The sequence below is a fragment of the Carya illinoinensis genome, chromosome 2 (assembly GCF_018687715.1).
Source record: "Carya illinoinensis cultivar Pawnee chromosome 2, C.illinoinensisPawnee_v1, whole genome shotgun sequence".
Taxonomy (NCBI): Eukaryota; Viridiplantae; Streptophyta; class Magnoliopsida; order Fagales; family Juglandaceae; genus Carya; species Carya illinoinensis.
Genome location: NC_056753.1, coordinates 35378058 through 35405205, shown reverse-complemented (window position 1 = coordinate 35405205; position 27148 = coordinate 35378058). Strand labels below are relative to the sequence as shown.

The 27148-nt window shown below is 37.5% G+C and overlaps 1 protein-coding gene and 1 pseudogene across 1 annotated transcript; one reads left to right on the top strand and one right to left on the bottom strand.

Moving 5' to 3' along the window:
- The first annotated feature begins 1374 nt into the window (after positions 1 to 1374).
- On the top strand, positions 1375 to 14416 carry LOC122301920 (annotated as a pseudogene).
- Positions 14417 to 21082: 6666 nt separating this feature from the next.
- LOC122301349 (protein MAEA homolog) lies at positions 21083 to 26388 on the bottom strand. Its single transcript, XM_043112628.1, has 7 exons — positions 25970 to 26388; positions 24383 to 24577; positions 23950 to 24072; positions 22859 to 23044; positions 21976 to 22109; positions 21604 to 21790; positions 21083 to 21528 (listed from the first exon to the last, which is right to left on the bottom strand). Exons 1-7 carry the CDS (start codon positions 26354 to 26356, stop codon positions 21427 to 21429), a joined length of 1314 nt encoding a protein of 437 aa, XP_042968562.1. The 5' UTR covers positions 26357 to 26388; the 3' UTR covers positions 21083 to 21426.
- Between the last annotated feature and the right edge of the window lie 760 nt (positions 26389 to 27148).

Sequence of the window (27148 nt, the reverse complement as noted above, 5' to 3'; positions counted from 1 at the left end):
CTCCACTTTTAACTTTCTATTTTTTGCAACTGTGTCTGACCACCATCACATCACAAAAAGTAAAAAGGTAATTTACACTTTGGCACCCAAATAAAGATGCCCGTGCATGATAATTTACACTTTGGCACCCAAATAAAGATGCCCTTGCATGGTAATTTACACTTTGGCACCCAGGGGGAAAATAGTTGCAATTGCATGATAATTACACTTTGGCACCCAAACAAAGATGCCCTTGCACGATAAAAGACATATTTTATCACAGGTGTTAGGGGTTTTTTCCCTTACGGCCTTCGGCCAGAAACGCAGGCCCAAGTGCGTGAGACTCGGGCTGGCCAGATATGTTCGAGCCCAAAGAGCCTGTCCAGGTTTAAAGAAAGAAGAACAAGGGGGGCTTGAGTTCCCGCAATGTCATCCGACTTCAAATGAGTAAAGTCAATGGCCCATATAGACAAAAGACTCATAATGCTTTGACAAGTGGTAAAGAGGAAGGGGCGTCCGACGCACCACATATGAGACAAATAGATGAGATACAAATTATGTCATATTAAATATTCAGTTTAGAAGACCACACTGTATTAAATGGACATGGTTGAAGAAGCTACGGGGGCACACGAACTCTCAGCCACAGGGCATGGGCCTCTACGCCTAACCTCAGAAATAAAAATAACTCACAGGCATAGAATAAGAGTTAGATTCTCTAAACTCTTTTTACTTTTATTGTTCTTCTACTCATTCATTATAATTCTATGAAGCATTTTTACTAATTTTAACACCGGACTCCATTGGTTACCACCATAGCCGCCATCCCTCAGTGCTTTATTTGTGTTCGCAGGTCTAAGATCAAATACCCAAATTGCTAAGAACCCGATCTAAAAGCAAACGAAACACAATATTAATAATAGAGTTTGATAATCTTATACAAATCAAGTTATGTGCTATTTAAAATTTTGTTATTCAATTCAATTAAATAATTAGATAATATAATTACGCCGACCAAGCTATTAACGGGTCTTAATTACCGCATTCAAATTCCACAAACGATGAATTACTCGTGAAAGTTGGGTGGAGTCATGTTACAAGATGATATAAAAAAAAAGGGTAATTTCACTTTGTGTAATATGGAACATGAAGCTAATGGAGTGGATTGTGTTGAAGTTGTTCAAATGGTGCAGTATTTGCAAATAAACTCTCCCAATTTTATGTTCAAGAAGCTTTAAAAATTTGGCCTAGTTTCGTTTTCATGAATTATCTTATATCATTATTATAATTTGTATAAATTTTAAAATATAATATAAAAAATAATCTAATTTTTTTAAATCTTAAAATAAAAATTATATTATAATAATATTTTATTTAATTTTAATCTTATATCAAATGATCTTCTTGAAGGTTTCTTGGCTTTTGCCTAACCTGGAGGTCTATGGTGAGAGGGTGAACCTTGGTGGATTTGGCAAGTCTTTCTATAATGTTATTGCGTGTTTTTATGGAAATGGCAACAATCTCAAAGTGGTGTTTAGTTCATCTGTAAGGGGCGAAGTGTCCAACCCTTCGATACTTGTATCTTGATGGCCTTACTGTTTCTGGCACCCGTTTACGCAGAGTACGCGATGTGGATATGAAGCGCGACTTTGCCTTTGTTGTATGTATACCTGCATTCTTTGTTCTGCTTTCTCTCGCTCACCATTTTTTTCTCATCTATGTACTCCATTCAAATAATCTCTTTAGCAAGTATGATCTTGTCTTTTTTCCTTAAATGGCTGACAATCCCAGGAATTTAGTGACCCTCGAGATGCTGAAGATGCAGTAGATGGAAGCAGAGTCATTGTAGAATTTGCAAAGGGGGTGAGTTAATGGAATTGAAAAATTCTATATACTATACTGCCATCCTATTTATATCACATTAAGTAAAATGTGTCACATTTATCACTGTTGAATAGTCATTTATTGCATACTTCTTTATCATCAAATAGTGATGAATGTGTCACATTATATATAGTAGAATGCAAGTGTGATAGTAGTGTAATGTATAGCATTACTCAATAGAATTTATTTTACCAAGCCTAATATTCTCTCGATGTAAAATTTTTTCATGTTATTGTCGGAAGCATGCAATGTATGAACTATTTGATTTTTTTTTTCTTTTCCTTGTCATGGGCAACCCTTTTTAGTGAAAATCGTGAATGATTATGGCCCATACAAGCTCAATTTGGAATTTTGTTATTTAGATCCATGTAAAAGTGTAGCATTTACCTCTATGCATTTGAACTTAAATAAGATTTTGATCTACACTGTTGAGGCACTTGTTTATTTCTATGTTGTGGTTTATGCTTATGGTGAGTCTTTTGATTGTGGTAAAGTTCATGTGTAAAGAATAGTGGTTCCAGCTAGTGGTTCAACCTCTTGGCGTGTAAATTCATACCAGGTTTTAATGAAGGAACCCAACAAATTTAGAATCTTGTTTTCTCTTGAACTGATGGTTGAATCAGGCAGAACAAGGTCTTGTTTTTGCTTTAATATCTAATCTGAATGTTCTTTTTAAAAATAAAAATAAAATCATTTGCTTTTTTGGTATTTGTTCTCATTTATTTTTCACGCTATTGAAGAAGATTTCTTGAGGTAGAAAAGCTATGCTAAATGTAATTTGGATGCATTTAGGGGCCACGTGGTCCTGGTGGATCTCGTGAGTATCTTGGGCGAGGTCCTCCTCCTGGATCAGGGCAGTGCTTTAATTGTGGAATTGATGGCCATTGGGCACGAGATTGCAAGGCTGGGGACTGGAAGAATAAGTGTTATCGCTGTGGGGAAAGAGGCCACATAGAACGGAATTTTAAGAACAGTCCTAAGAAAGTTAGGTACGACTCTCATCCTTTTACAAATTTTATATACCTGGAGTTATGTTAAATGGAAATGGCGCCCACACGGGCAGACCCTCCTTTTATTGCATGCGTTATAACGCATGGCTTTAAGTCATGCGTTACACAGCTGGGAAAAGCCATGCGTTTCCAGCGTATTGAAGGCTGGCCTTTAAGGCCAGCCGTGTAGGGGGGCTATATATAGCCCCCCCTCCTTTTGATTCTGGAGCATCAAAGATAATAGTAAAAATCTCTCTCTTACTTGTTCTCTCTTGAAATAGTTTATAGGCTGTGGATTTATTAAGTGTTACTCTAGTTTTATAACTACGTAGTACACTTTACCACTAAGAGAAAACGCTTAGTTTTTTGTCGCGCTGGAGAAACTTGTGGAGCATTTCTTTAAGCTAAGCCTGAGGTACTTTCCGCTGTGCTTTCTAACATTAGTATCAGAGCTTTTTAAATTGCTTCCAGTTTCTTTTTGGCATATGCATGTAAATTGTGATTGTCTTTTTTTTATTTTTTATTTTTATTTTTTATTTTTTATTTTTTAATGTGATTTGCGCACATGTGGTGTTGCATTTAAAAAAAAAAACTTTTTTTTTTTTTAATTTGGCCGAAGCCGCTGCAGTGGTGCAGCGCGCACCACCTGAGCATGGTGGTGCAGCGCGCACCGTAGGGTGCTGCGCGGCACCCCTGCAATGGTGCTGCGCGCACCACGGTGCCGTGTGCACCGACTGGAGCCCACGGTGCATGGTGCACCGTGGAGGCACCCAGTGGTGCTGCAAGCACCGCCTCGGTGCTGCGCGCACCAGGACGGTGCTGCGTGCACCAGAGGGGTGCTGCCAGCACCACCGTGGTGCTGCGCGCACCACCCAGGTGCTGCGGCAGCACCCAGCCTCCTCCGGAGGTTCTTTCCGGCGAACAGAGGCACCGGTAACCTCCTAAAACGGCGGCTGGGATTTGCTGGTTTTGCAGTTACTGTTCACGTGAACAGTAACTGCTGGAGGAAGAAGATGACTAATGTCATATGTTTTTGTTGCATGGGCTTGGGCCCCTCGGCCCACTATGTTTTGGGTTTAAAAATTAAAAAAAAAAAAAAAAAGGAGGTTGGGCTTTTAAGCCCAGTGTTTTTTTTTTTGTAAGTTTTTTTTTTTTATTAAAAACTGAAAAAAGTGGCACAATGGGTTTTGAACCCAAGACTTACCACTAAACTAAGGAGAGGGCGCACCACTGGGCTGCAAATATTCTTTGGTTTAGGTGGGGGTTTTAAATGTTTTTATAAATAGTTTTTGTCAAATAATAATAATATTAAAAAAAAAATTTGGCATGATTCAATATATGTTTAGATATATTGTTATATTACATGTGATCTTTTATTTAATGTTATAGATTAAATGTGATAACATGTGAATATTTGTTTATTTTCATGCTATATTTTTTTTTTCCATAATGTCATAATACATGTGATCTTTTATTTAATTTTTTAGAATTAAATGTGATAACATGTATGTGTGTATTGAACATGTGGAAATATGATTATTTTATCATCTATGAATGTTAGACTTAAATGTTTAGACATTAGTCTTTATTTCTTTTAGTGATAAAATAGAAAATCCCACTAAGTAGTCTTAGTTAGAATTGTCAATGTGAATGATAGGCTGAAAGAATTGCAGTGACCCCAGTAAGAACTGTAAATGCATTGTATAGCCAAAAGACCATGGTGACCCCAATAAGAACTGTAAATGTACTGCATAGCCAAAAAGACTACAGTGGCCCCAGTAAGAACTGTAAATACACTGATGGGACAAGAAAAATAGACTGTAATGGTCTCATATGAACCATCTTTGTAGACTGGCCTAACAGGTTGTTGTAGTCTGGCTGTCTTTGTAGACTGGCCCAACAGGTTACTGTAACAGCCCGCTAGAAATTCAATTGTGAAATTTCTATTAAGTTTAGGAACCTCGTGAAAACCCCATAAATTTTCACGAATCTATTAATCGTATAGGTTTTTGTCTAACTACATAGTTAATGTTATTATTTACTATAGTATCATAAGTGTGTTTTTGATTATTGGAGATAGTTAGAAGTGTCAAAATGTATTATGGTTTGTGCCATTAGATTCGGAGGGTTATTTAAAGTCTTATGGCACAATAACATTTTTTCATATTTTCGAACAAAACGTCTGTTCAAAACTGTAGATATTATTGGATAAAAAGAAATATCTTGAGGTAATTTTCATGAATATTATTGGGTAAAAATATTTTGAGTTGATTTTTATAGATATTATTAGATAAAAATATTTTAAGTTAATTTTTTGTAGATACTATTGGATAGAATATTATGAGATAATCTTTTATAGATATTTTGGGTAGGAGAAAACTACACTCAACTCTCAACTCCAGCCTCATCTCTTCCATATCTCATCCATAAGTATCTCCAGCCACCTCTCCCCACGAAATTATCTTCATTTACACTTTCCATTGAAAGAATATCAAACACTCTCTCTCGAATAGCTTTTAGGAGGTCTTTTGCACACCCATTTCGAAGCTTTTGTAAGTGTTTTATCATAAATTTTTCTTCATATAAGTTATTCCTTTTTGAGTCTAGTTTACATGGATATCTTATTTGCCCCATTTGAAGATCATTTGGTCAGTCAAATATTATGTAAACTATAGAAAGGTCATTCTGGGAGATAAACTGGAGAATATGTTATAGTTTGGAGTTTTTGACCAAGCTAATGGATAGATATTGGTCCGAAATTTTTATGGAGTATTGTTAACATGTATATGTGACTATTGGTTGAGGATTTTTGCATGATTAAAGGTTTTGATGAAAAATTTTCTTAGATTTAGAAACTGGAAGAAGAAAAACAGTTTCTGTTTTGAGAAAGTTTAACTCTTTGGTGGTCTAAACCTATTCTAATGACTTTAATAATTTTATTGGAGGATCCTAAGTATCTTATATACATGTTATATTATTATTTTGAAGATATTTGATGTTAGTTTCAAAGATATGAAATTTTATGCAAAGAGATATTCAAATAAGCCAAAGTGTGGATATTCTTGGCTAAAATTTATGTTTTGGTTAATTTCTAACCATTTGATCTTGAATTAGAAGCTTATATATGTTTCAGGACATCGTTTTAAACCATGTGATGGTTTGGTTTGAAGATCATATATTTATAAGTCATAGATCAAGAGATTTATCAAAACTAGTTGAGGAAAAAGTTTCTATTTTTGGACTAAGTGTAAAACCAAAAACTCCAAATGTTATTTTGTGATTTTGGTGACTTTAGTTTGATGATTTAAAGCATGGTTGATGTTAGGATGATATTATGAATATGTTAGAAGTAAGATTTGATTTTTGAAATTCTTGAAGATGTTTTGATTTAAGGTCAAAACTTGTGATTCAAGTGCTTAGATCTTTTTATAAAAAAATTTGGTGTTAATTATTAGCTTTTTCTAAATGGATGTTTTAAGTATGGTTTTGAACTTAGGATTGAAAGATATTTGTTGCAAAATTTTGGTTTAAGCATGAGTTTTAAAATTGGAAGGAATTGCAACAAAAATCAAGGGAAATGACCTATAGATGTTTTGGCCATAGTGTGTTCTTCATAGTTGTGTTTTGTTTTAAATTTTTCTGATTTGATATTTAAGTTTAGGACAAAATTTACATGAGGAATGTAAATTTTGGAAACTTTTGGAATTAGTATGCAAAATCCTTAAGTTATGGGTAAAATGGTTATTTTCCCACATGTAGAGAGTAAAATGAAAATTTTACTCTTTAAGTTAGTATTTTCCATATTTTAAATTATTAGTGATTTAGTTCTAACTTTAAGAATCACTAATTACAGTTCCTCGTGGTCGCACTTGAAGTTTTATAAGAAACGCGGAGATCGAAGTAAGTTAGCTTTTAACTTACTAGCAGTCTACTGTGTATGTGTGCTAAGTAAAGGAACTACAGTGTATGTATATGTGTTATCATATATGTCATGTCATGCCTAGTTATCACGTAATTGTCTATTATACAGAATTTATTCTGTCATCAATTTTTATCTGTTACATAATATATTCTGTTATGTATTACTGTACATTACAAGTACGTCATGCTAAGTATGCCATCTATTACATGTATGTCAAGTCATGTAATATTCACTGTTGCAAGTATGTCATGTTAAATATGTTGTTTATTATATGTTATGTCATGTTACGAAATGTTTCTATCTCAAGTTGGTCATGTATTTCAAGTTATGTTCAAGTCACGTTATGTTATGTCAGGGCTTCAGTCCTTTCGTATTCCAGTCACGTTTCATCTTGATTACTTATGTATGGGGTTACAGCAATTGTGACGCATACACTACGTGAGACACAGCAATTGTGACACGTAGAATACATGGGGCCACAACAACTGTGAAGTATGTATTTAAACAGTTAAAGAATAAGTTTCCGTATAATCATGGGGCCACAACAACTGTGGAGTATGTATTTACACGTAGAATACATGGGGCCACAACAACTGTGGAGTATGTATTTTTCATGTTAAGTCAAGTTTCAGAACAAGTTCATGATAAGTCAAGTTTCAGATCAAGTTCATGTCAAGTCAAGTTCAGTTCATATTTCAATTTAAGTTATGTCAATTATGCTATGTTGTACGCCAAGTTATGCTTTAATTACTTATGAATTTGATTATGCATTTATGCTTTTACTGTCATGCATGCATCATTAGCTTGTGTGGAAGTTTTTTGTTAACTTACTGAAATTTGTAATCAAATCTCACTTTGGTAGTCCCAACTACCATTCCCCCCGAATGGTAGATCTTGTTTCAGGACCTGAAGGAGAATCAGGAGCTGATCAACTAGACACAGTTGACTAAGCGACGGTGCGACGTCAATGTTAATATAGTAGTTAACGCAAATTACTACTTGTACAATGGAGTTGCATCTTTAGTACTTTTTGGATCATAACCATTTTGGACTAGTGTTGTGATCTATTCAATGGATCTTTATGTATGAAGTATGTTTTAAGCATTTGGGATATTTTCAATTTGGTGCATAGTATTGCTAAAGAAAAAATTATGCGCTGCGAATATTGCATAATGTTAGATGCATGTTAGGAACATTGCATCTTATATGTCATGAACGGGGGCAGGTAACCTTGTGTTGCATGTCTCGACGCTTCAAATGTCCGTCCGATCCCAAACGGAATTTGGGGGCGTCACAGTTACTATGGTCTGGATAGCTGTCCTTGTAGACTGGCCCAAAAGGTTACTGCGGTTTTAGTAGGTTATGTCTTTACATGTGACTAGGCCTAGATAACTACTTAAGATAGTGGGAGTATGGTTGAGATTTATGATGATAAATTCTCCCATATTCGTTTTTTAAAATTTGCACGGAAATTGAGCTAGAAATCTAATAATTGGATATTGTGACGCAAGAGATGATTCTGAAGCTTAGCGATTTTTCGATCTTGCGACATGTCTAAATTATTCTTTTTCTAACTTGAAAGGACGCGGCAGATTTCTTAGGTGTGTGAGTAATATCCCTTCTTTGCGTATTGTAGTGAAATGACATCCAAGAATATTGTTGCCGACTTAAACAAATGGGAGAAATTAGATGGGGAAAACTATGACATATGACATCGCAAGATTCAATATGTCTTAGATGAGCAAGAGGTCTTGGAGACCTTATCTCACACCCTTACTATGCCTGAGGAAGGGAACTCGGAACAATACAAGATAGATCAACAAGCCTATACCCAATGGGCTAAGAAAAATCGGTGCGCGCGCATAATTATGTTAAGCAGCATGCACAATGATCTAATGTGTGAGTTCGAGGTCTATGACACTGCCCAAAGCATGTGGGAGGCTTTGAAGTTGAAGTTTGGTGGGACTTCAGCCACTAGGTTGCGTGGATTAACCATGAGGTTCAACTCCTATAAGATGCGCTCTGACCATACGATGAAGCAGCATCTTAGGGCTATGTCAACTATGATCCGCGAACTTAGGTCGGCAGGAAACAACCTGACAGATAAACAGCAAGTACAGGCAGTGATAAGATCACTACCGAATTCTTTGGAGAACATGAGCCAGAATTTGACGCATAACGAAAATATCAAATACTTTGATGATGTCTCGCGTCATTTGGAATTGGAGGCTGAGCGCCTAGAGGCTGCTAAGCCCAATCATACGGCCTATGTGGCTAATGCTGGTTCGCGCAAGGCATCAAGGCCTAAGCACAAAAAGTCCAAGAATGGAGTGACTGCTGGACATATTAAAAAAGTGTCAGGAACTTCTCGGCGCACCAAGAGGGGCAAGCGCGGGAAAAACAAGTCAAAATTAGAGTGCTTCAACTGCGGAAAGATTGGCCACTTCGCTCGTGACTGCACTGAGCCGAAGAAGGTACACTCTGACTTTTCTCGCATTGTTTTTGTAACTAGCCATGTGATGGTTGCTGACTCCTATCCTTTGTGGACTGTTGATTCAGGAGTGACTGAGCACATAGCGCGAGATAGAGTCGGATTTGTAGAGTATCGCCGAATTCCAACTGGGAGCCGTGATATCAAGGTGGGGAATGGAGCTAGCGTGGAGGTACTAGGACTTGGTACCTACAAGCTGGACTTGCGGGGTGGCCGCACTCTTTTCCTCCACAATGTGCTATACGCTCCCGAGATCCGACGAAACTTACTTTCAGTTGTCACTCTATTAAAACTTGGTTTTCGGATTGTTTTTGAAAACAATTATGTTTCCTTTCATTTGGGCCATGTGTTTTATGGCAATACTTTTCTTCAAGACGGTTTTATGATATTGGATTTGGTTTATTCTAATATAAATGAATCTATTGCTTTTCTTTCTTCATCTATTGATAATTTGGATTCATACACATGGCATGCTAGGCTTGGCCATATAGGGCAAGATAGAATGACTCGATTAGTGAGAGAAGGCCTGATAGGCAATCTCGCTAAGGTCATCTTGCCCACGTGTGAACATTGTCTAATGGGAAAAGTTAAGAGAAAACCGTTTGGAAAAGCCACTAGGGCATATTTTCCACTGCAATTAGTCCACTCAGACATCTGTGGTCCAATGAGTGTGAGGGCAAGACACGGAGGTGTCTACTTCATCACTTTTATAGATGATTTTTCACGTTATGGTCATATCTACTTAATCTCTCATAAGTCTGAAGCATTGGAATGTCTTAGGCAATATCTAAGAATGGTCGAGAATCAGTTAGATAAGAGTTTAAAAACTCTAAGAACTGACCGAGGACGAGAATATATCTCTGAGCAATTTAAAAAGCTCTGTGATGAAAAAGGAATCAAAAGACAGTTAACAATGCCAAGTACGCCACAGCAAAATGGCGTGGCGGAAAGGAGAAATCGAACACTGCTTGAGATGGTTAGGTCAATGATGGCGCAAGTAAACCTACCAATTTCTTTTTGGGGGGATGCACTTTTGACTGCTGCCTACATTCTTAACCGAGTGCCCTCCAAATCAGTAACTTCCACCCCATATGAACTATGGACCGGCGAGAAACCCAAATTGAGTAACTTGCGGCCATGGGGTTCAACGGGTTTTGTTCATGATCTTTCTCATAAGTATGAGAAATTAGGCCCTAGAGGGAAGAAGTGTATCTTTATAAGGTACTCAGAACACTCTAAAGGGTATGTGTTAATAGGTGAACAAACTGATGGAAGTGTAACTGAGATTGAATCACGAGATGTGGACTTCATTGAAAATGAATTTCCAAGTAGAGGTGATGTTGATAGGAGTTTAGAACTTCATGAGATTGTGGAACAAGAGGAAAGTGCTCCAAGGAATTTAGTTGAGAATGAGGAAGAAATTCTTCAAGCTCCTACAAATGATAAAAAGGACTTAAATCCGAGTGGAAGCACACCGCTTGTCAATCAATCACAACAACCTCAGCCGCGTAGAAGCACACGTGAAAGTATTCCCCGTCGTCGTTTTGAGATTGAAGGGGAAACTTTTATGGTAGCTCCGCATGATGATGATGAGCCTAGGACAATTCATGAGGCTCTCTCATCTTCTACTAAAGATGAGTGGATGAAAACTCTTAATGATGAAATTGAGTCTATGAAGACTAACCAGGTCTGGGATCTGGTTGATCTACCGACAGGGCGTAAGACTATTGGGAACAAATGGGTTCTTAAAGTCAAATGCAAGTTGGATGGATCGATAGATAAGTACAAAACTCGCTTAGTGGCGAAAGAATATACCCAACAGGAGGGTATAGACTATGAGGAAACTTTTTCACCAGTGGTGAGATTCGCTTCAATTCGCCTGATTCTAGCTATAGTAGCAAACATGGATTTGGAACTCTACCAAATGGATGTTAAGACAACATTTCTCAATGGAGAACTAGATGAGGAGATTTATATGGATCAACCAACGGGTTTTGTGGTCAAAGGTCAAGAGCGCAAAGTGTGCAAGCTCAAACGATCAATATATGGCCTAAAACAATCATCTAGGCAATGGTACCTCAGATTCCATCGAGCCGTTCTTTCAAATGGGTTTACGATGATCACAGAGGACCATTGTGTCTATGTTAAAAGGTCCAAGAAGAGTTTCATTATGTTGTCATTATATGTTGACGACATACTACTAGCTGGAAATGATAAAGGGTTGATAGTCGCCACAAAAGAGTGGTTATCCTTCAATTTTGAGATGAAGGATATGGGTGAAGCAGAATACATTCTGGGAGTTAAGATCTACAGAGATCGCTCAAAGAGACTTTTGTGTTTGTCCCAACAGACTTACATAAAGAAAGTCCTCGAGCGTTTCCTAATGAATGAATGTAAACACATTGATACCCCTGTTGCAAAAATCGAGAACTTATCTAAAGAGTTATGTCCTAAGACTCAAATAGAAAAGGAAAAGATGGCCCGTGTCCCTTATGCTAATGCTGTGGGTAGTCTGATGTACGCAATGATGTGTACTCGGCCTGACATATGCTATGCAGTTGGCTTAGTGAGTAGATTCCAATCTAACCCCGGACTGGCTCACTGGAAAGCAGTCAAGAGGATTATGTGATATCTCAAGGGAACTGCAGACTATGTGTTGTGCTATCAAGGTTTAGATTTGCAGCTAAAAGGTTACAGCGATGCCGACTGGGGCAGTGACCTAGATGAGCGTAAATCAACCACTGGGTATGCCTTTCTGCTCAACAATGGCACCATTACATGGAGCAGCAAGAAACAACCCTGTATAGCTTTATCCACCATGGAGGTAGAATACATAGCTTGTTCTGCAGCGGTTCAAGAAGCTGTTTGGTTACGGAGATTCCTCAAGCATTTAGACATTGGCACGGATTCTTTAGATTCAGTGACAATATTCTGCGATAGCATGGCTGCTCTCGCATATGCTAAGGACTCTAAGTACCATGGAAGAACCAAACATATAGATATCAGATATCACTACATCAGAGACATGGTAGCGCAAAAGGAAGTGGTTTTGAAACACCTCTCTACAAGTCGCATGGTTGCTGATCCCTTAACGAAGCCTATAGCAAGAGATGTCTTTGAGGCTCATGTTAGGAATTTAGGACTGCGTAGACTGTAAATGTTTTTTGTGTTTCAAATTACATTGAGATGTAACCTTTCCTTTGGGATATTAATATAATATGATTCAGTTATTGTCTTTATCGTATTGTCTTTCTAATTCACACACAAGATATGTCAACAGGCTTAGATCGGCTCACTCACATGAGCGATCGCCTCTAGCGCTTAAGAAGCGAGTAGATATGAGACATTGTGTTCTTAGATACTTGTCCAAATGGATAAGTTAGATGACACAAAGATATGTCGTTTTAGTGGGAGCTAAGATCAGGTCCAATGAGAGGACTATGCATGGGTTACCCCACAACCTATGTAGCCTGTGGATAGCCAGATGTGAGATCCTCTTTGACACCTTGGAGGCGAGCAAATAGAGGAACTCGGGTTAGACGCTTAAGGAGCAACTAGACTAAGATCTGTACGGTGTTGATATAGACATATGCTCTTTTAAAAAGAGAAATCCACCGTAGCATGTATTTCATACTACATGTGCTTATTTGACCAAATGAGTAAGTGAGTAAATGGTTCTTCTCTTTCTTACTATGTGAGTCTCATTTTTTTTAAGTGTCCTTTACTTTTGACTATGTCACAAGATGAAGGTTATAATGTCTGCTACTTTGGCATGTTGTCTATGGCCATGATTAATACGGTCTAAAGAGGCATTGCTGGGAAAGCGATTTGACCAAAATTGAATGATATGAGTGCAAATGGAAGATTCTTCGATATCGCATCTTCGATAGTGTTTGCTGACGTCAAACTATGACGCTACATACTGGTAGCGACTAAGGTTGTAAACATATTGAAATGATTTAGAGATAGTCAAGCATTGTTCTGAGTTTTTTGAAACTCAAGAGGGTTTCGAAAATGCTTGAACTGATGCGATCGAATGAGTCTAGGACATAACCAAACACGTTAGGGATGTTACTATGCTAGTCTTCTCTGGGAGAGATTTAGTGTATGTACTCCCACCTTTCTGAAGATATGCTTGGTGGTCGCACGGCCTATTTACTTGTGTGAACAAGATTGAGAACATTAGAGAGATGCAGACCTAGGGTCATGCCCATTGTGTGCAAGTGAGAGATGTTAAATGGAGGGGGCGCCCACACGGGCAAACCCCCCCTTTTATTGCATGCGTTATAACGCATGGCTCATGCGTTACACAGCCGGTAAACGCATGGCTTTAAGCCATGCGTTTCCAGCGTATTGAAGGCTGGCCTTTAAGGCCAGCCGTGTAGGGGGCTATATATAGCCCCCCTCCTTTTGATTCTGGAGCATCAAAGATAATAGTAAAAATCTCTCTTTCACTTGTTCTCTCTTGAAATAGTTTATAGGCTGTGGATTTATTAAGTGTTATTCTAGTTTTATAACTACGTAGTACACTTTACCACTAAGAGAAAACGCTTGGTTTTTTGTCGCGCTGGAGAAACTTGTGGAGCATTTCTTTAAGCTAAGCCTGAGGTACTTTCCGCTGTACTTTCTAACAAGTTTATTCACCAAGAAATTTTCTGGTACAATCATGGGCGGAGCTACTCAAGGTCATTGAGTCCTCAACGTGGTAGAAGCCGTAGTTACAGCAGGGGTCGTAGTTACAAGTATGGACCATCGTCCCATTTATGTGGTTTGTACACTGCCTTTTGTATAAGACAAATAAAATGCTTTCCTCATTACAGAATGCCTTTACTTATTTCAATAAACCTTCCGTGTGTAATAAATTGTATTTCTCTCAGTCGATCTAGATCACCTTTAAAGAGAGAACGAAGGCTTGAGCAGGTTGAAAGAAGATCAAGGAGCCCCCGTGACAGCCAGAGCCCTAGGCGGCACAGGAGTTCACCACCACCATCTAAAGGGAGGAAGCATAGTCTTACACCTGATAAGAGCCCACAAGAGAGAGGTAGCTCGTCCCAAAGGGATGGCGGGCAGGCCAATGGGTCTGATTACAGTGGGAGTCCCAGGGGAAATAGCAGAAGCCCTATGGATGATGCTGATGAAGAGGCCCCATAGTAGCGGAATTATGGAAGCCCTGCCAAAGAAAATGGCCAGAGTCGCAGCTCTAGTCCGACCTGTAGGGATGATGATAATCATGGTTCTCCAAGAGGCAGCTAGTCAAACTGAAGGCATTGTTAAGTGACGGAATACAACTTAAAAACCTGTTATTGATGAGGGTTCTACTTTATATGGGTAACTATAGTCTTGAACATTTTCAAACCTGTTTTGAGATTTTCTGAACTTTTACTGGAGAGGTATTATTCATACAGTTCCAGTGATCTTGACTGTACCTTATGTCATTCTACTAGTTTTCTTGTGCAACATTGAAGATTTGGAGTCGCTTGTCGCCAGGACGGTGGGGTTTTCTGGTCGTGTCCATGCTAGTTTTATACGTGACCAAAGGTACTTTACGAATCAAATTTCTGGATTGAATACGGGGCAAGTTCTGTTCGGTGTGCTACTTAGACATTCCAGTTGTTGCGTAGCGATTCATGTTCACGTCTCCTGGAAATTGGAAGAAACCAACTTCATAGCTCACGGATTTGCAACATTTGGAACTGAGTGGCATACGGAGCTATTTTTCTTCAAATCATTTTTTTATGAGTTATTATCCAAATCGTTTTGAGGGGGAAATGCTAGTCTTGTTCAAGCATGAATTAATTTCCCGTTTAAGTTCCCATAAACTTTTAAAAATCTTGGCAGCTTGTTAGTTACTTAATTAAAAGAATAATTCTAAGGCCTCTATATAATATTTCATCAACGTGCAGGAAGAATATTTCACTTTCGGCGAAAGAAGACAAAACTACTTTCAACGAGTGCATGCTTTCTGAAAAGTGAATAGTAAAAAGTCACTGTTCACTTTCACTGTTCATTCCGTAATTTATGCTTTCACTATTTGTAAAAGGGCTTCCTTCTTCTATAAAAGGGCTCTTCATTTCATTTGTTAAGCAGAACTTTCTAGCCGAACCAACCTTCAGCAAGAACTGCTTCCCCTACTTACTTGCAAGCTTCAATTCACCTTCCTTCTCTTCTTTTCTTTATTTCAAGCTTGTGTAAGTTTTGTTTAAGTATTGTTTATATTTACTTTCAATTAATAATATTTGAAAGTTTTGGATCATTATTTCTTTAAGTTTTTCATACCAAGCATCTCATGCATCGGCAATCTGAGACTCCAAAAATATCTGTTCATGTTTAATTCTTGCCATTAATCTTTGAGCTTCGTTTTATTTTCTCTCTTTCTTCACTTGATTCCGCACTTTATGGTATCAGAGCCACTTTCTGGTTCTGGTTGCTAACAACTTTGCTTTATCTTATCTCTTTCTTATCTTGATAATTTCTGGAAACACTCTAAGTTCATTCTGTTTCTAGTTATTTTCTCTCTTTCCTGTTGTACACCACCGCAGTCGAATAAACCCTACAAGATACCTCCGGAGTTCCTTGTGGTCCGTGTTAGCCGGGTAGGCGTGTGAAGGACGTTGAAGGGATATAGAGGTTGTGCTTTGGTTTTGTGGCCCTCCGGTATGTGTGAGTCCTGCAACTAGGAAAACGAAAAGACCTAGATTTAGGATGTACCCAAGAGTTTTGTTTCAGTAATTACCAAGATGAGCAAGATGTATAGATCTAGCTCATCTGCTAGTTCCCAGTCAGGTATGCCTCCTGATATTGTTAATGAAGAAGATTGTGAGATTTTTGAAAATGATTCAAATAGTTCTGATCAATGGCATATGCCAAAGATCAAAATTGATTCTCTTTATCACCGCACTTGGATTCAATCCAAAATGAAAAGTTTATTTCATGTTAAAACTTTAAAACAAACCTTTCCTATTTCCAGAATACAAGAACATTGTGTTCTATTTGAAAAGAAAACCATAAAATCTTTTCAAGAAAAAGGTTATAAGTTCATGCATATAGCTTCTGTTCAAATTGCAGTAGTACCTTTAGTTAGAAAAGGTATTGATGCTTGTGTTCTTTTATGTTTACGCGATGGGAGACATTTAAATTACAATAATAGTATTTTAGGGATCATTCAAACATCCCTAATTGACGGACCAGTTCATTTTAATTGTTATCCTGATTTAACTGTTGATTTGTTTGATAAAAATGTATTGTCTTCTTTAACTTTGAGTGTTAAAACCTCTGGTTTTGATATGGTTGAAGGTAGCAGACCAATATCCTTAGTTTACCGCATCTATTACAGAGTCTTAAGCACTAGCCTTGAGCCAAAGACTAAGATTAAGTCTCCAAAAAATGAGACCGTTTTGATGTATAGTTCAACTTCGAACTCTAACATCACAACACCCAAGATGCTCTTTTGGAAGGACGTTACTCTTCCAACTGAATGGGTACTTAAGCAGGAACTTCCTCCCAGGAAGATACCAGCTCAAAATTCAGACCTTAAGATTATCCAACAGTATCTTGATGGTACTGTAAAGATTTCCTTTGACCAACCTGCTATCAGTAAAAGAAGAAATTCTTTTGCAGGTTCTAGGTCTTCAATTAGTTCGGACCAAGATTTAAGAGATGAAAATCTCGAAAGATACTTGAGGGATCGTGATAATCCCGCTCGTCCGATCCAGATCAGGGAACTTCACTCAAAAGAAGAACCCTTGACTCAAGACATAAAGTTGGAAGGAATTTCAACTAAGTCCCAGGTTACTTCAGCCTATTATTCAACCATAGATGATCATAAATCCAAGGGTAAATCCATAAAGGAAGAAGTACAAGTAGAAGATGAGGTTGATTCAACATCTCCTACAGCTTCTGATATGGTTGCTCTAGTCCATTCCAATTTAATGGTTTTGGATAAAGCATTGGATGATTTAGATTCTGAATTACTTGTAATTGATATGATTAATTTATATGCTGATTTTATGTCTAAAGAAAACCGTGATAAGCGAAAAACTTATCATAGGATTTACTCAATTTCTGAGAAACAGAAGATTCGAAAAGAATGGAAGAAAAAGATGTACAGGGATAACAAGCACATCTTATTCTTCGATTTTCTTGAAAATCATTATGATTCGAAGAAATTTTTAAATGTTTTAAAAACAAGTTTTACTAAAGAAGAAGGCAGGAAAGTTGTAAAAACCAGCCACCCTCCTTTAGAAACCATCCTTGTTTCTGTCAAAGGGAAAGAAGTGAGAGCTTCACCCTTTAAGATCTCGGATTCAGGTCCGAATGAAAATGTTTTTGCCGAAACAAAAAAGATCATAGAGCAAAACAATTTCGTCAACCAGACCCTCCATACAATAGGTCAACAACTCGACCGTATCGAGGATAAAGTTGAAAAACCTGTTTTCGAAAAACCTGCTTTAAAGAAAACAATTGAAAAACCTTTGATCGTCCTGCCATATGATAGGTCAAAAATCCATTTTGGAGTGACCAATACAATGGCTAAACTTGATCAAATGCTTGCTGAAGTTAAGCAAGAAAAACCCTCCTGTTCTGTTATAGACAGAAACGGCCCAGGGGTTAATTTTGATGATTCCTTTTCTGTACGTACTTGGAATGATTCTGATGATGAAGTTTCTTTGTCTGATAATTCCTTAGTTCAGAAAATTGATTTACTTGAAAAAGAGTTTCAGGGTCTTCAAGTTGAAAAACCCGAGCTTGCGAGGATATATTCGAGAGACATTAAACCAATAGGTCTCACGAAAAACTGGTATTCTAGACCCACACCTCCTGACTTGCAATACGAAGAGAGAGGTTCACACTCTCAGTTCTCCATATCTGCTGACCAAATGTATGAATGGAATATTGATGGATTCGCTGAGCAAGAAATCCTCAATACTCTGAATCGTATGTCCATGGTTGCTATTGCTTATTACAACAACAAACTCAGCCAGACTGAGATTGTTGATATCCTGACCAGCGGATTTTCAAGGATGCTTCGTTCTTGGTGGGATAAACATCTCACTACCGAGGGAAGGGAAACCATTCGTTCTGCTGTCAAAAGAGACACAGATGGTTTGCCCATCTTGCCACTAGAAGAAGACCGAAGGGAAGGAACCCATGGGTCTCCTGATAGTGTCAACACCCTGATTTTTACCATAGTTAAACATTTTGTTGGAACCCCTTCCAACATCACAAACCGAGTTTCTGATTATTTGAATAATTTGCGATACAATAAAATGTCTGATTATCGTTGGTATAAAGATGTTTTTATGTCTCATGTTATGCTTAGAGATGATTCTCAAAAACCTTACTGGAAAGAAAAGTTCATTGATGGATTGCCTCGTTTGTTCGCCATTAAGGTAAAGGACTCACTTACTGATATTACGGGTTATCTGAATTATGATGATTATACTTACGGTGACATTGTAAGTACTATTCAGAAACTTGGTATTAGTATGTGCAATGATCAAAAGATGATTGCTCAACAGATGAAAGATAGAAAGAAAGCCAAATACGAGATGAGAAACTTTTGCGAACAATTTGGCCTTCCTCCTATTGCTCCATCTGTACAGCGCAGAAAGAGTTCTAAAAAATTTGCAAAACCTCGCAGGAACTATAACAGATCTCGTGAGGAGTTTTATAAAAAACCTGTTTCAAAATCGGTTTCAAGAAAGAAACCATTTCATAAAAAGGTTTCAAAAACCCCTGCAAAGGGAACATGTTTTAATTGTGGCCAACCTGGACACTATTCGAATAAGTGTACGAAGAAGCCACAAGGTTTTAAGAAAAAGCTTAATGAGTTAAATATCAATTCCGTTGATCAAGAAGATCTGTTTCGTTTACTCAAACACGGATCTCCTACATCCTCGGATGATGATGAATTTAGTTCAAGCGGATCTGATTACCACTCGGACTCTGATCATAATAACTCACCAAACATCAAGTTTGGATGCAATGATTCTTGTTGTGCTTCTAAAGTCAAAACAATCAATGTTTTAGACGGAGGAAGAGAACAAGGACTTGTTTTGAGTAAAGAGCAGGAACATGAAAACATGCTCCTCTCTATTATCTCACAGATCCAAGACCCTGAACTTAAAGAGAAATATCTCAGAAAGCTTAAGGAAACGATGACCCGTAAGGATCCATCGACTTCCAAGGGCAAGATTTCTTTTGAAGAAACTTTGGGACGTTTTCAAAAACAAAAACCCAAAGATATTTCATTAAATGATTTACAGCATGAAGTATCTCTTGTTAAAAGGGAGATTACTGAACTCAGAGAAGAGATCAAGAATCTCAAATCTGAGAATGCATCTTTTAAACAAGATTTAGCATGTTTAAAGTTGGATAAAGAATTTGATCATGACAGCCCTTCTGGTGAAGAATCAAACCAGTCAGACCATGCTGAACCCTCTAGTCCAACTAAGGAAATTTGTTTAGTTCACCGTTCTGTTCCACAGAAATGGTTTTGTTTAGTAGAAATTATTGTTAATCATGAATATAGATTCTCTGTTGTTGCCTTAATCGATTCAGGAGCGGATCTTAACTGTATCCGAGAAGGCTTAGTTCCTACCTCCTATTTCGAAAAGTCCGAAGAGAATTTATTCTCGGCAAACGGATCTAAGATGAAGATTCGTTATGAGTTGAACACAGCTCATATCTGCCAGGACAATATTTGCTTTAAGATTCCTTCTGTGCTTGTTAAGAATTTGACTCATGATGTTATTCTTGGCATGCCTTTTCTCAATATGATTTATCCATTCCTTTCTGAAGCTGATGGGATCACCACTGACCCCTTTGGACAGAAAGTTAAGTTTAAATTTGCTTCCAAGTTTGAACGTGATACTGCTAGAAGATCTGTGTTTTTGCTTTCTGCAAAAAGAAAACATTTAGATTTTCTTAAACAAGAAATCAAATTCAAACGTGTTTATGATAACTTGCATGATCCCCTGCTTAGATCTAAAATTAAAGATTTTCAAAAAACTTTGATTTATTAGGTCTGCTCGGAACTTCCTAATGCCTTCTGGCATAGGAAGAAACATGTTGTTTCTTTACCTTATGTTAAAGATTTCTCTGAAAATTTAATTCCAACCAAAGCAAGACCTATTCAAATGAATAGAGAAACTTTGGAGTTTTGTAAAAATGAAATCCAGGATCTTCTTGCTAAGAATATCATCAGGCATAGTAAGTCACCCTGGTCGTGTGCAGCCTTTTATGTTCAGAAAAATGCTGAGATTGAGCGAGGTACACCCCGTTTAGTCATTAATTACAAACCCTTGAACAAGGTGTTAGAGTGGATTCGGTATCCCATCCCTAACAAGAATGACTTGGTTCATAGGTTAAGTGATGCAGTTATTTTTTCCAAGTTTGACCTTAAGTCCGGATTTTGACAGATCCAAATTAGGGAGTCAGACAGGTACAAGACTGCTTTCACTACTCCGTTTGGTCACTATGAGTGGAACGTCATGCCATTTGGGCTGAAGAACGCTCCTAGTGAATTCCAGAATATTATGAATGATATTTTTCTATCATTCACTGATTTCACCATCGTCTACATAGATGATGTTCTTGTTTTCTCCAAATCTATTGATGAACACTGGAAACATCTTAAAACGTTTCTTGAGATCATCAAAAGAAATGGACTTGTTGTTTCTGCAAAAAAGATTAAACTGTTTCAAACCAAGATCAGATTCCTTGGTTATGACATCTTTGAAGGCAAAATCAGGCCCATCCAAAGAGCCATTGAATTTGCTGACAAGTTTCCAGACGTCATCCTTGACAAAAACCAGCTTCAAAGATTCCTTGGTTTTTTAAATTACATTTCAGATTTCTACAAGGATATGAGAAAACAAACCTTAGAATTAAATTAACATGAAAGTTTTAAAATATAAATAAAATTTATATTTTAAATTAAATTATCGTTAATTTTATCTATAACTATTTAAGTTTTATGTTAAACGGTACGGAGCATGTATGTGCAAGTCCCCCAACACAACACAAACCAATAAGGCATCCCTCTTGCAGAAAGGAACCATGTACAGAAGATGAACTTGACTGCAATAAAGACAGATATCGTTGCAAGATTTTTTCCCTAAAATAATTGATTCACTAGACAGGCCGGAACATGTAGACCTCTATGATATGTACGCCTTAACCAAATCTGAGTAGTTGCAGACCAAACCTGTCCTAGGACAGGCGATTTTACCATTGTTTTTCTTGGCCATTTCTTCGAGAGCCTGCCAACAAGCATAGTGAATAATGAGTTTGAATAATAAATTACACATGTTCTTTATAGCAAGAACAACGCGAACCTTAGTGCTGTAAACATAGCCATTAGGCAAAACTTGTGGAGGGTTCTCTGTGTCCATCAGCTCTTTTGTTATGTTGCAAACAAGTTTCGTGTGATTCTGCTTAGAGTATGGTAATGGCATCGCTAGTTTTCGAAAACTATCCTGCGATAGAGGGTCTTCCTTGCTGCAATCATCTTCATAACAGTATCTAGTCAGGTCAAGGCAACAGAACATATATCAACTAGCAGTATCCCTTCTGAATCCGTGGCCTTGGAAGATTTCTACTTTTTTACTTTTAAATTTTTGAAAAAACAAAAAGAACTTTTCAAAAATTTCTGATTCGAAAAAAGGTGCTTGCAGATAAATATTAGATGTGGAATTGAATATGGATACGGAGTTTTTAGAGCTGACAAGCCTGCTTGCAGATAGATATTCAGCAAAGGTTCAAGTGTCATGCCATATAATTTGCAGAATTCCTGTTTAAATTGCTCCGCCAGGAAATCCCATTGTTTGGGTTCAAATAAAACCTGCACCAGAACCAAAACCCATCAGGAAGGACAAAGTAACCCATCTCAGCTCTCAAAACCAAAACAAGACCAATCAAACAGCCATCATAGAAAGCAATACAAAGGTTTAGGAAAAATGAACTTGTGGCATCAATTACCATCTATCGATGCAGGGGTCTATGCCCTTAAAGATTTTTAAGGCTGCATCAGGCTTCTTTTGACACATAACTACCGAATATGAGCAGTTATTTAAAAAGAAGTCAGGTATCGAATATTGCAATGGGGAGAGAACGTCAAATATGCTAAAACACAAGAACTTGGGAGGCTAAACGACCTGACAAAAGAACAATCAAATGACAAAGCAGTGTCCCAAATGGTGAGATGTTGTGAGTCGCTATCAACACTTTTGGCCTCTTCTCCCACTGGGACTGAACAACTACAATGAGGATGATGTCCTTTTTTCCTCAGCCTCTCCGCTTGAAAACCAAAAACCATCTTAGTTGTATCATAATCTCATCCTACCTGAAGCCTGTGAGCCTAACAAACACCCAAAGACTGGCTTTGCAATTGATTCAATTGGCAGGTGCTGCACAACCTCTAGCAGTATCATATTCAGTCTCAGAAATTGGTATGGCGACGTTAAGACAAAACAGACAAGAAAAAGGTGGATAGAAAAAGATGGTTCTTCCAACCCGTTAAAGTATCAAAGAAGTGCATCCGCTACACTAACATACAAAACATTTTTTCAGAACAAAAGTGATGACGTTCACCTTGTATGTAGCACATTCGGTATTACTTCTAAAGGCCAGTGTTGCCATGACCCTCTGCAACTCTTTCATATGGATGGCACCCCAAGGTGCAAGGTACTTCCGTGCATATGTTATAGCTCCCAGCTTGTTTTCAACTCGCACCAACTCTATGAACTCTTGAAGTCTTAATTGGAACTCAAATTTGCTCTGCATCATTAGACATTAAAACCATTCATTAAGAAGAAAGCTGGCAAAATTTTGGGTGTGGTAACTGCATTCAAGAAGGAAAAATGTCATAATGGAAATTATAATTTTACCAGAATTCATAGAGGATATGGTTTGGATATAATGACCCAAGGAAAGCTTTAACCACATATGAGCTTATTCTCCAAACGGACTAATCATTAGAGGTCATTGGAATCATTGTAAAGTCCATTTCAGATAATAAGGAAACAATATGAGACTTGACACTTGATGCACATTTATGATGCTCATTCACCTTTATCATTAGTGAGATGTTAAAATCTTCTTTACATTGGGTGATTAAGAACTGGTAGAGGTGAATGAGTATCATAAATGTGCATCAAGGGTAAAGTCTCACGTTGGCTCCTTAGAAGGTGAAATTGAGCTTTGGAATGATTGCAATCAATTTCAGTCGTGACATTGACAAGTTCATTGGGAGAATAAATTCTGATATGACTAGAGCTTTCCTTGGATTATCAGTTCAGAACACCTACCCTAATCAGTGAAAACAAGTTGAGGTTCAAAGTAGCTCAGTCCAAGGAAATAAAATTAGCTTATTATGCTGAAAAAGGTAGCTTTCAAAAAATTAAACAGAACCTAGGGCCGAAGTGTGGAAACTGAGCAGATCACAACTGAGATTTTTGGCAACAGTGATCAAAAGGAAGGAGCCTAAAATATACTTGGGCTCTTGCCTATTCTCATGATCAATAAATCTTGCCTATCGATCAATAAAATAAAATAAAATATACAAGTGCTGAGCAATCCAAGTCACGGCATAAGCTTTTTTCCTAAGCAAGCAGAGAAAGTAGCAGTCCTAGCAAACTCATGTACCCACCAATTATAAATAAAGCCAATAGAATAGCATATACCTTGGATTTCTTCAACCTTGACTTGTTATCAGCATACCAGTCTAGGGCAGGAGCTAGCTTCTTATTTTGAAGAGCATTGATTACCTTTTTTGCTTCTTGGAATACCTCAATATCCACAAGATCCTGAGACGTGAAATTTAGTCAGATTGGCAGCAGATGTAAAGGTAGTGAGTATACAACAGAAATGTCAACGTGTACATAGAAAAGTGTAAAATTCTATTTACTTAAAATAAGGGCGAACTTGTGTGCATGAGCCCCATGTCACAAGTTCAATTCCCCCTGAGATCAAATTGCATTTTAATTGGGAGGCCATTGCGGTAGGTTGCTGTGCTAGTCTCTCCGAGGGGTTAGGTTCCATGAGTGAGTCCTAAGGGCTCTGCCATGGGGTGGTTCCCCGTCATCAATATATATGTAGGTAATATAGGAAGATTACCTGTATCTTGCTGCTTTCGGCCAGCTTCACAGCAGTGTCGTGGTATGACATTCGCAACATGTAGTCTATGAGAATCCGCTTCGAGCGTGTGTTATTCCAATCCAGAAAATTCTCAGCATCTGCCAACTCCAAATGATCCACCCGAGCACGGCATTTCTGTGCTTGCAAGTTCCCTATACGAGTTCCCTCTTCCAACTTAACAAATCAAATATGAGAGAATCATCAGTGTTATGAACTTCAAAATAAAATTCCACCGTTCAAACCACAAAATTACTTTTTATGACTTGTAACTCACCAAGACAGGTCCCTTCAGACCCACCCTAAAGAGCAAGACCTTATTAACGTATATTAGCACATCCAGGGAACTCCTGCTACGGAAACCAACCCAGATATTTAAGTATACTGCTCCCTCCTTTAATCACTAGTCTGCACGGGTATAAAATTACTAAATCTAAGTACAAAGTAAATACCAGTTTCAGAGTTCTCATTTTATAAATTTAAAACAAAATAATATAAAAATAACTGCCTTAAACTTGGATAACAGTAACAATTACGAATAAAATAAAATTTTAATCCTTAGACAAGTGGTAGCCTCTTTATATAGGGCTGTAAATGAACAAGTATGTTCGATAGCTCGTTCGGTACTTGATCGGTTAAACTCGAATCGAACTCTACTTGTGAAAAAAAAAACTCGTTCGTTAAAGCAGAATACTCGCTCGATTTGTAAATGACACATACTCGACAAAACTCGACCCGACTCGACTAAAACTCGTTTAGGCTTGCTCGTTTATACTCGAGTCGACTCGTTAGCTCGACTCGATTAAAACTCATTCATATATTGATAAATATATACATACACCTATGCATGTATATATGTATTAACTAATATGATATATATTAAATATATAATATATATTCTAATTATTTATGCCTATATAGTAAATATACTTCATAGGTATATTTTATAATTTGTATAATAATTAGTTGATAAAATTTAAAAATTTCATATACTAGTATGTGGGAACCATATATGAAATAGATATATTCTATTATATTAAGTGAATGTATTAATAATATATGTAGGCATATAATATATTGTTATTTTAGATAAATATCAACTAGTTAGATATTAATTATTTATAAATTTTTTAAAATTTTATAATTTAATAGAGATTCTATTTGTTAATTGTATAAATTCAATATTAGTTCTTATTTATTTATTTATTTATTTTATTAATTATTAAATCTTATTAAAAAAATTCAAACTCGAATTCGAGGTCGAGCTCAGTTCGACTCGAACTCGTTTGTGTGACGAATTCGAATTAAGATTTTAGCTTATCGAGTCGAGTTCGAATAAAAAATTAAAAAAATCTTGAATTCAGACTAGAAATCGAATATTTTGAATTAAGCCGAACTCGACAAATCAAAACTCGAGCTCCCTGAATTTATACATAGTCATATAGGTGAAGATCACTCTTTGATCATTAAAAAAAATACTATTTGAGCAATTTGACTGAGTCCTTAAAAGAATCAAGGATCCAATCCGCCAATTTCGTCCAAATGCAATTATATCTCTCAATCCCGTACCTTCCTTTTGAGCCCTTGAAGCCGGGATGCCAGCGAGCTGAGATTATGAATGGCTTCGTCTGTAGAAACGTCCGAATCCGAGGATTCGGAGACGCTGGAGATCATAGCGGACATCTCCTTCTCGAAGATGCGGTTGTCGGCTCGGATCGTCTTCTTGTATTGCTCGAACGGGACACGCATGAACTGGTGCTCCAGCTTTAGGGACTCGGTCAGGTGGGCCAGTTCTGAGGAGGGTGGGGCAGGAGCCGTGGAGAATGAACTGGTCGGACTGCCGGTGGTGCTGGTTGCAGTTCCGATCGGAAGATAATCCATTTCCACACCAGCACGCTTTCTTGCGATTGCCGAGTGAACACGGAAAGGTTTAACAAGTACTGGAGGACGGGACATTAGAAACGACCGCGTTTCACATTTTGCTTCCGACTCCGTTATATGTATAGGAATACGTAGATAGATTGTGAACTAAAAGCTTACCGAAGCTCGTCTCCCGATAATGAAAAGTCTCAATAAATTTTGAGAAATGGTATTTACATTTGAAAAAATAAATAAATAAATAAGAAATTTATATAAAATATAATTAATTTTTTTAATAATAAATTTTATTATTTTTTAAAATAATTACGTAATACTTATATATTTTATTACTGTATATAATATTACTCATCAATTTTATTTTTTTATAATTTTAACGATCTTATGACAAATATGAAAGATTGACTATTGTATATAGGGGTGCAACCCGAGCAACCCGTTTAGAATTTGGGTCCGACCCGACCCGTGATTCTGGATAAGTTAGGCAGAATCGATCCGACCTGCAAGGCTGCACCGCTCAACCCGTGTTTTCTTCCCCTCTCCAGATTCTCGCCCCCCAAACGCATACCCCACCCCGTCTTCAACCCTCCTTTTCCTTCAATTCATCACTGTCCAAGTCTCAATTACTCTCAGATATCCTCTTTCCAGATACCCAATTTCATTTCGTTTCCACTTTTCCTCGCATTCTTAGCCCCCAAACACATACCCCCGTATTCAACTGAATCAACCCTCCTATTCCATCAAGCCATACTCCCCACTTGGGCCGCTCCTAAACCTTCGAAGAAGACTGAGGAGGCATTTTCCGGAGGATTCCATGAGAACGAGTTCATCCGCTTAAACTAACTTTAAAAGGAATACACGATGAAACCC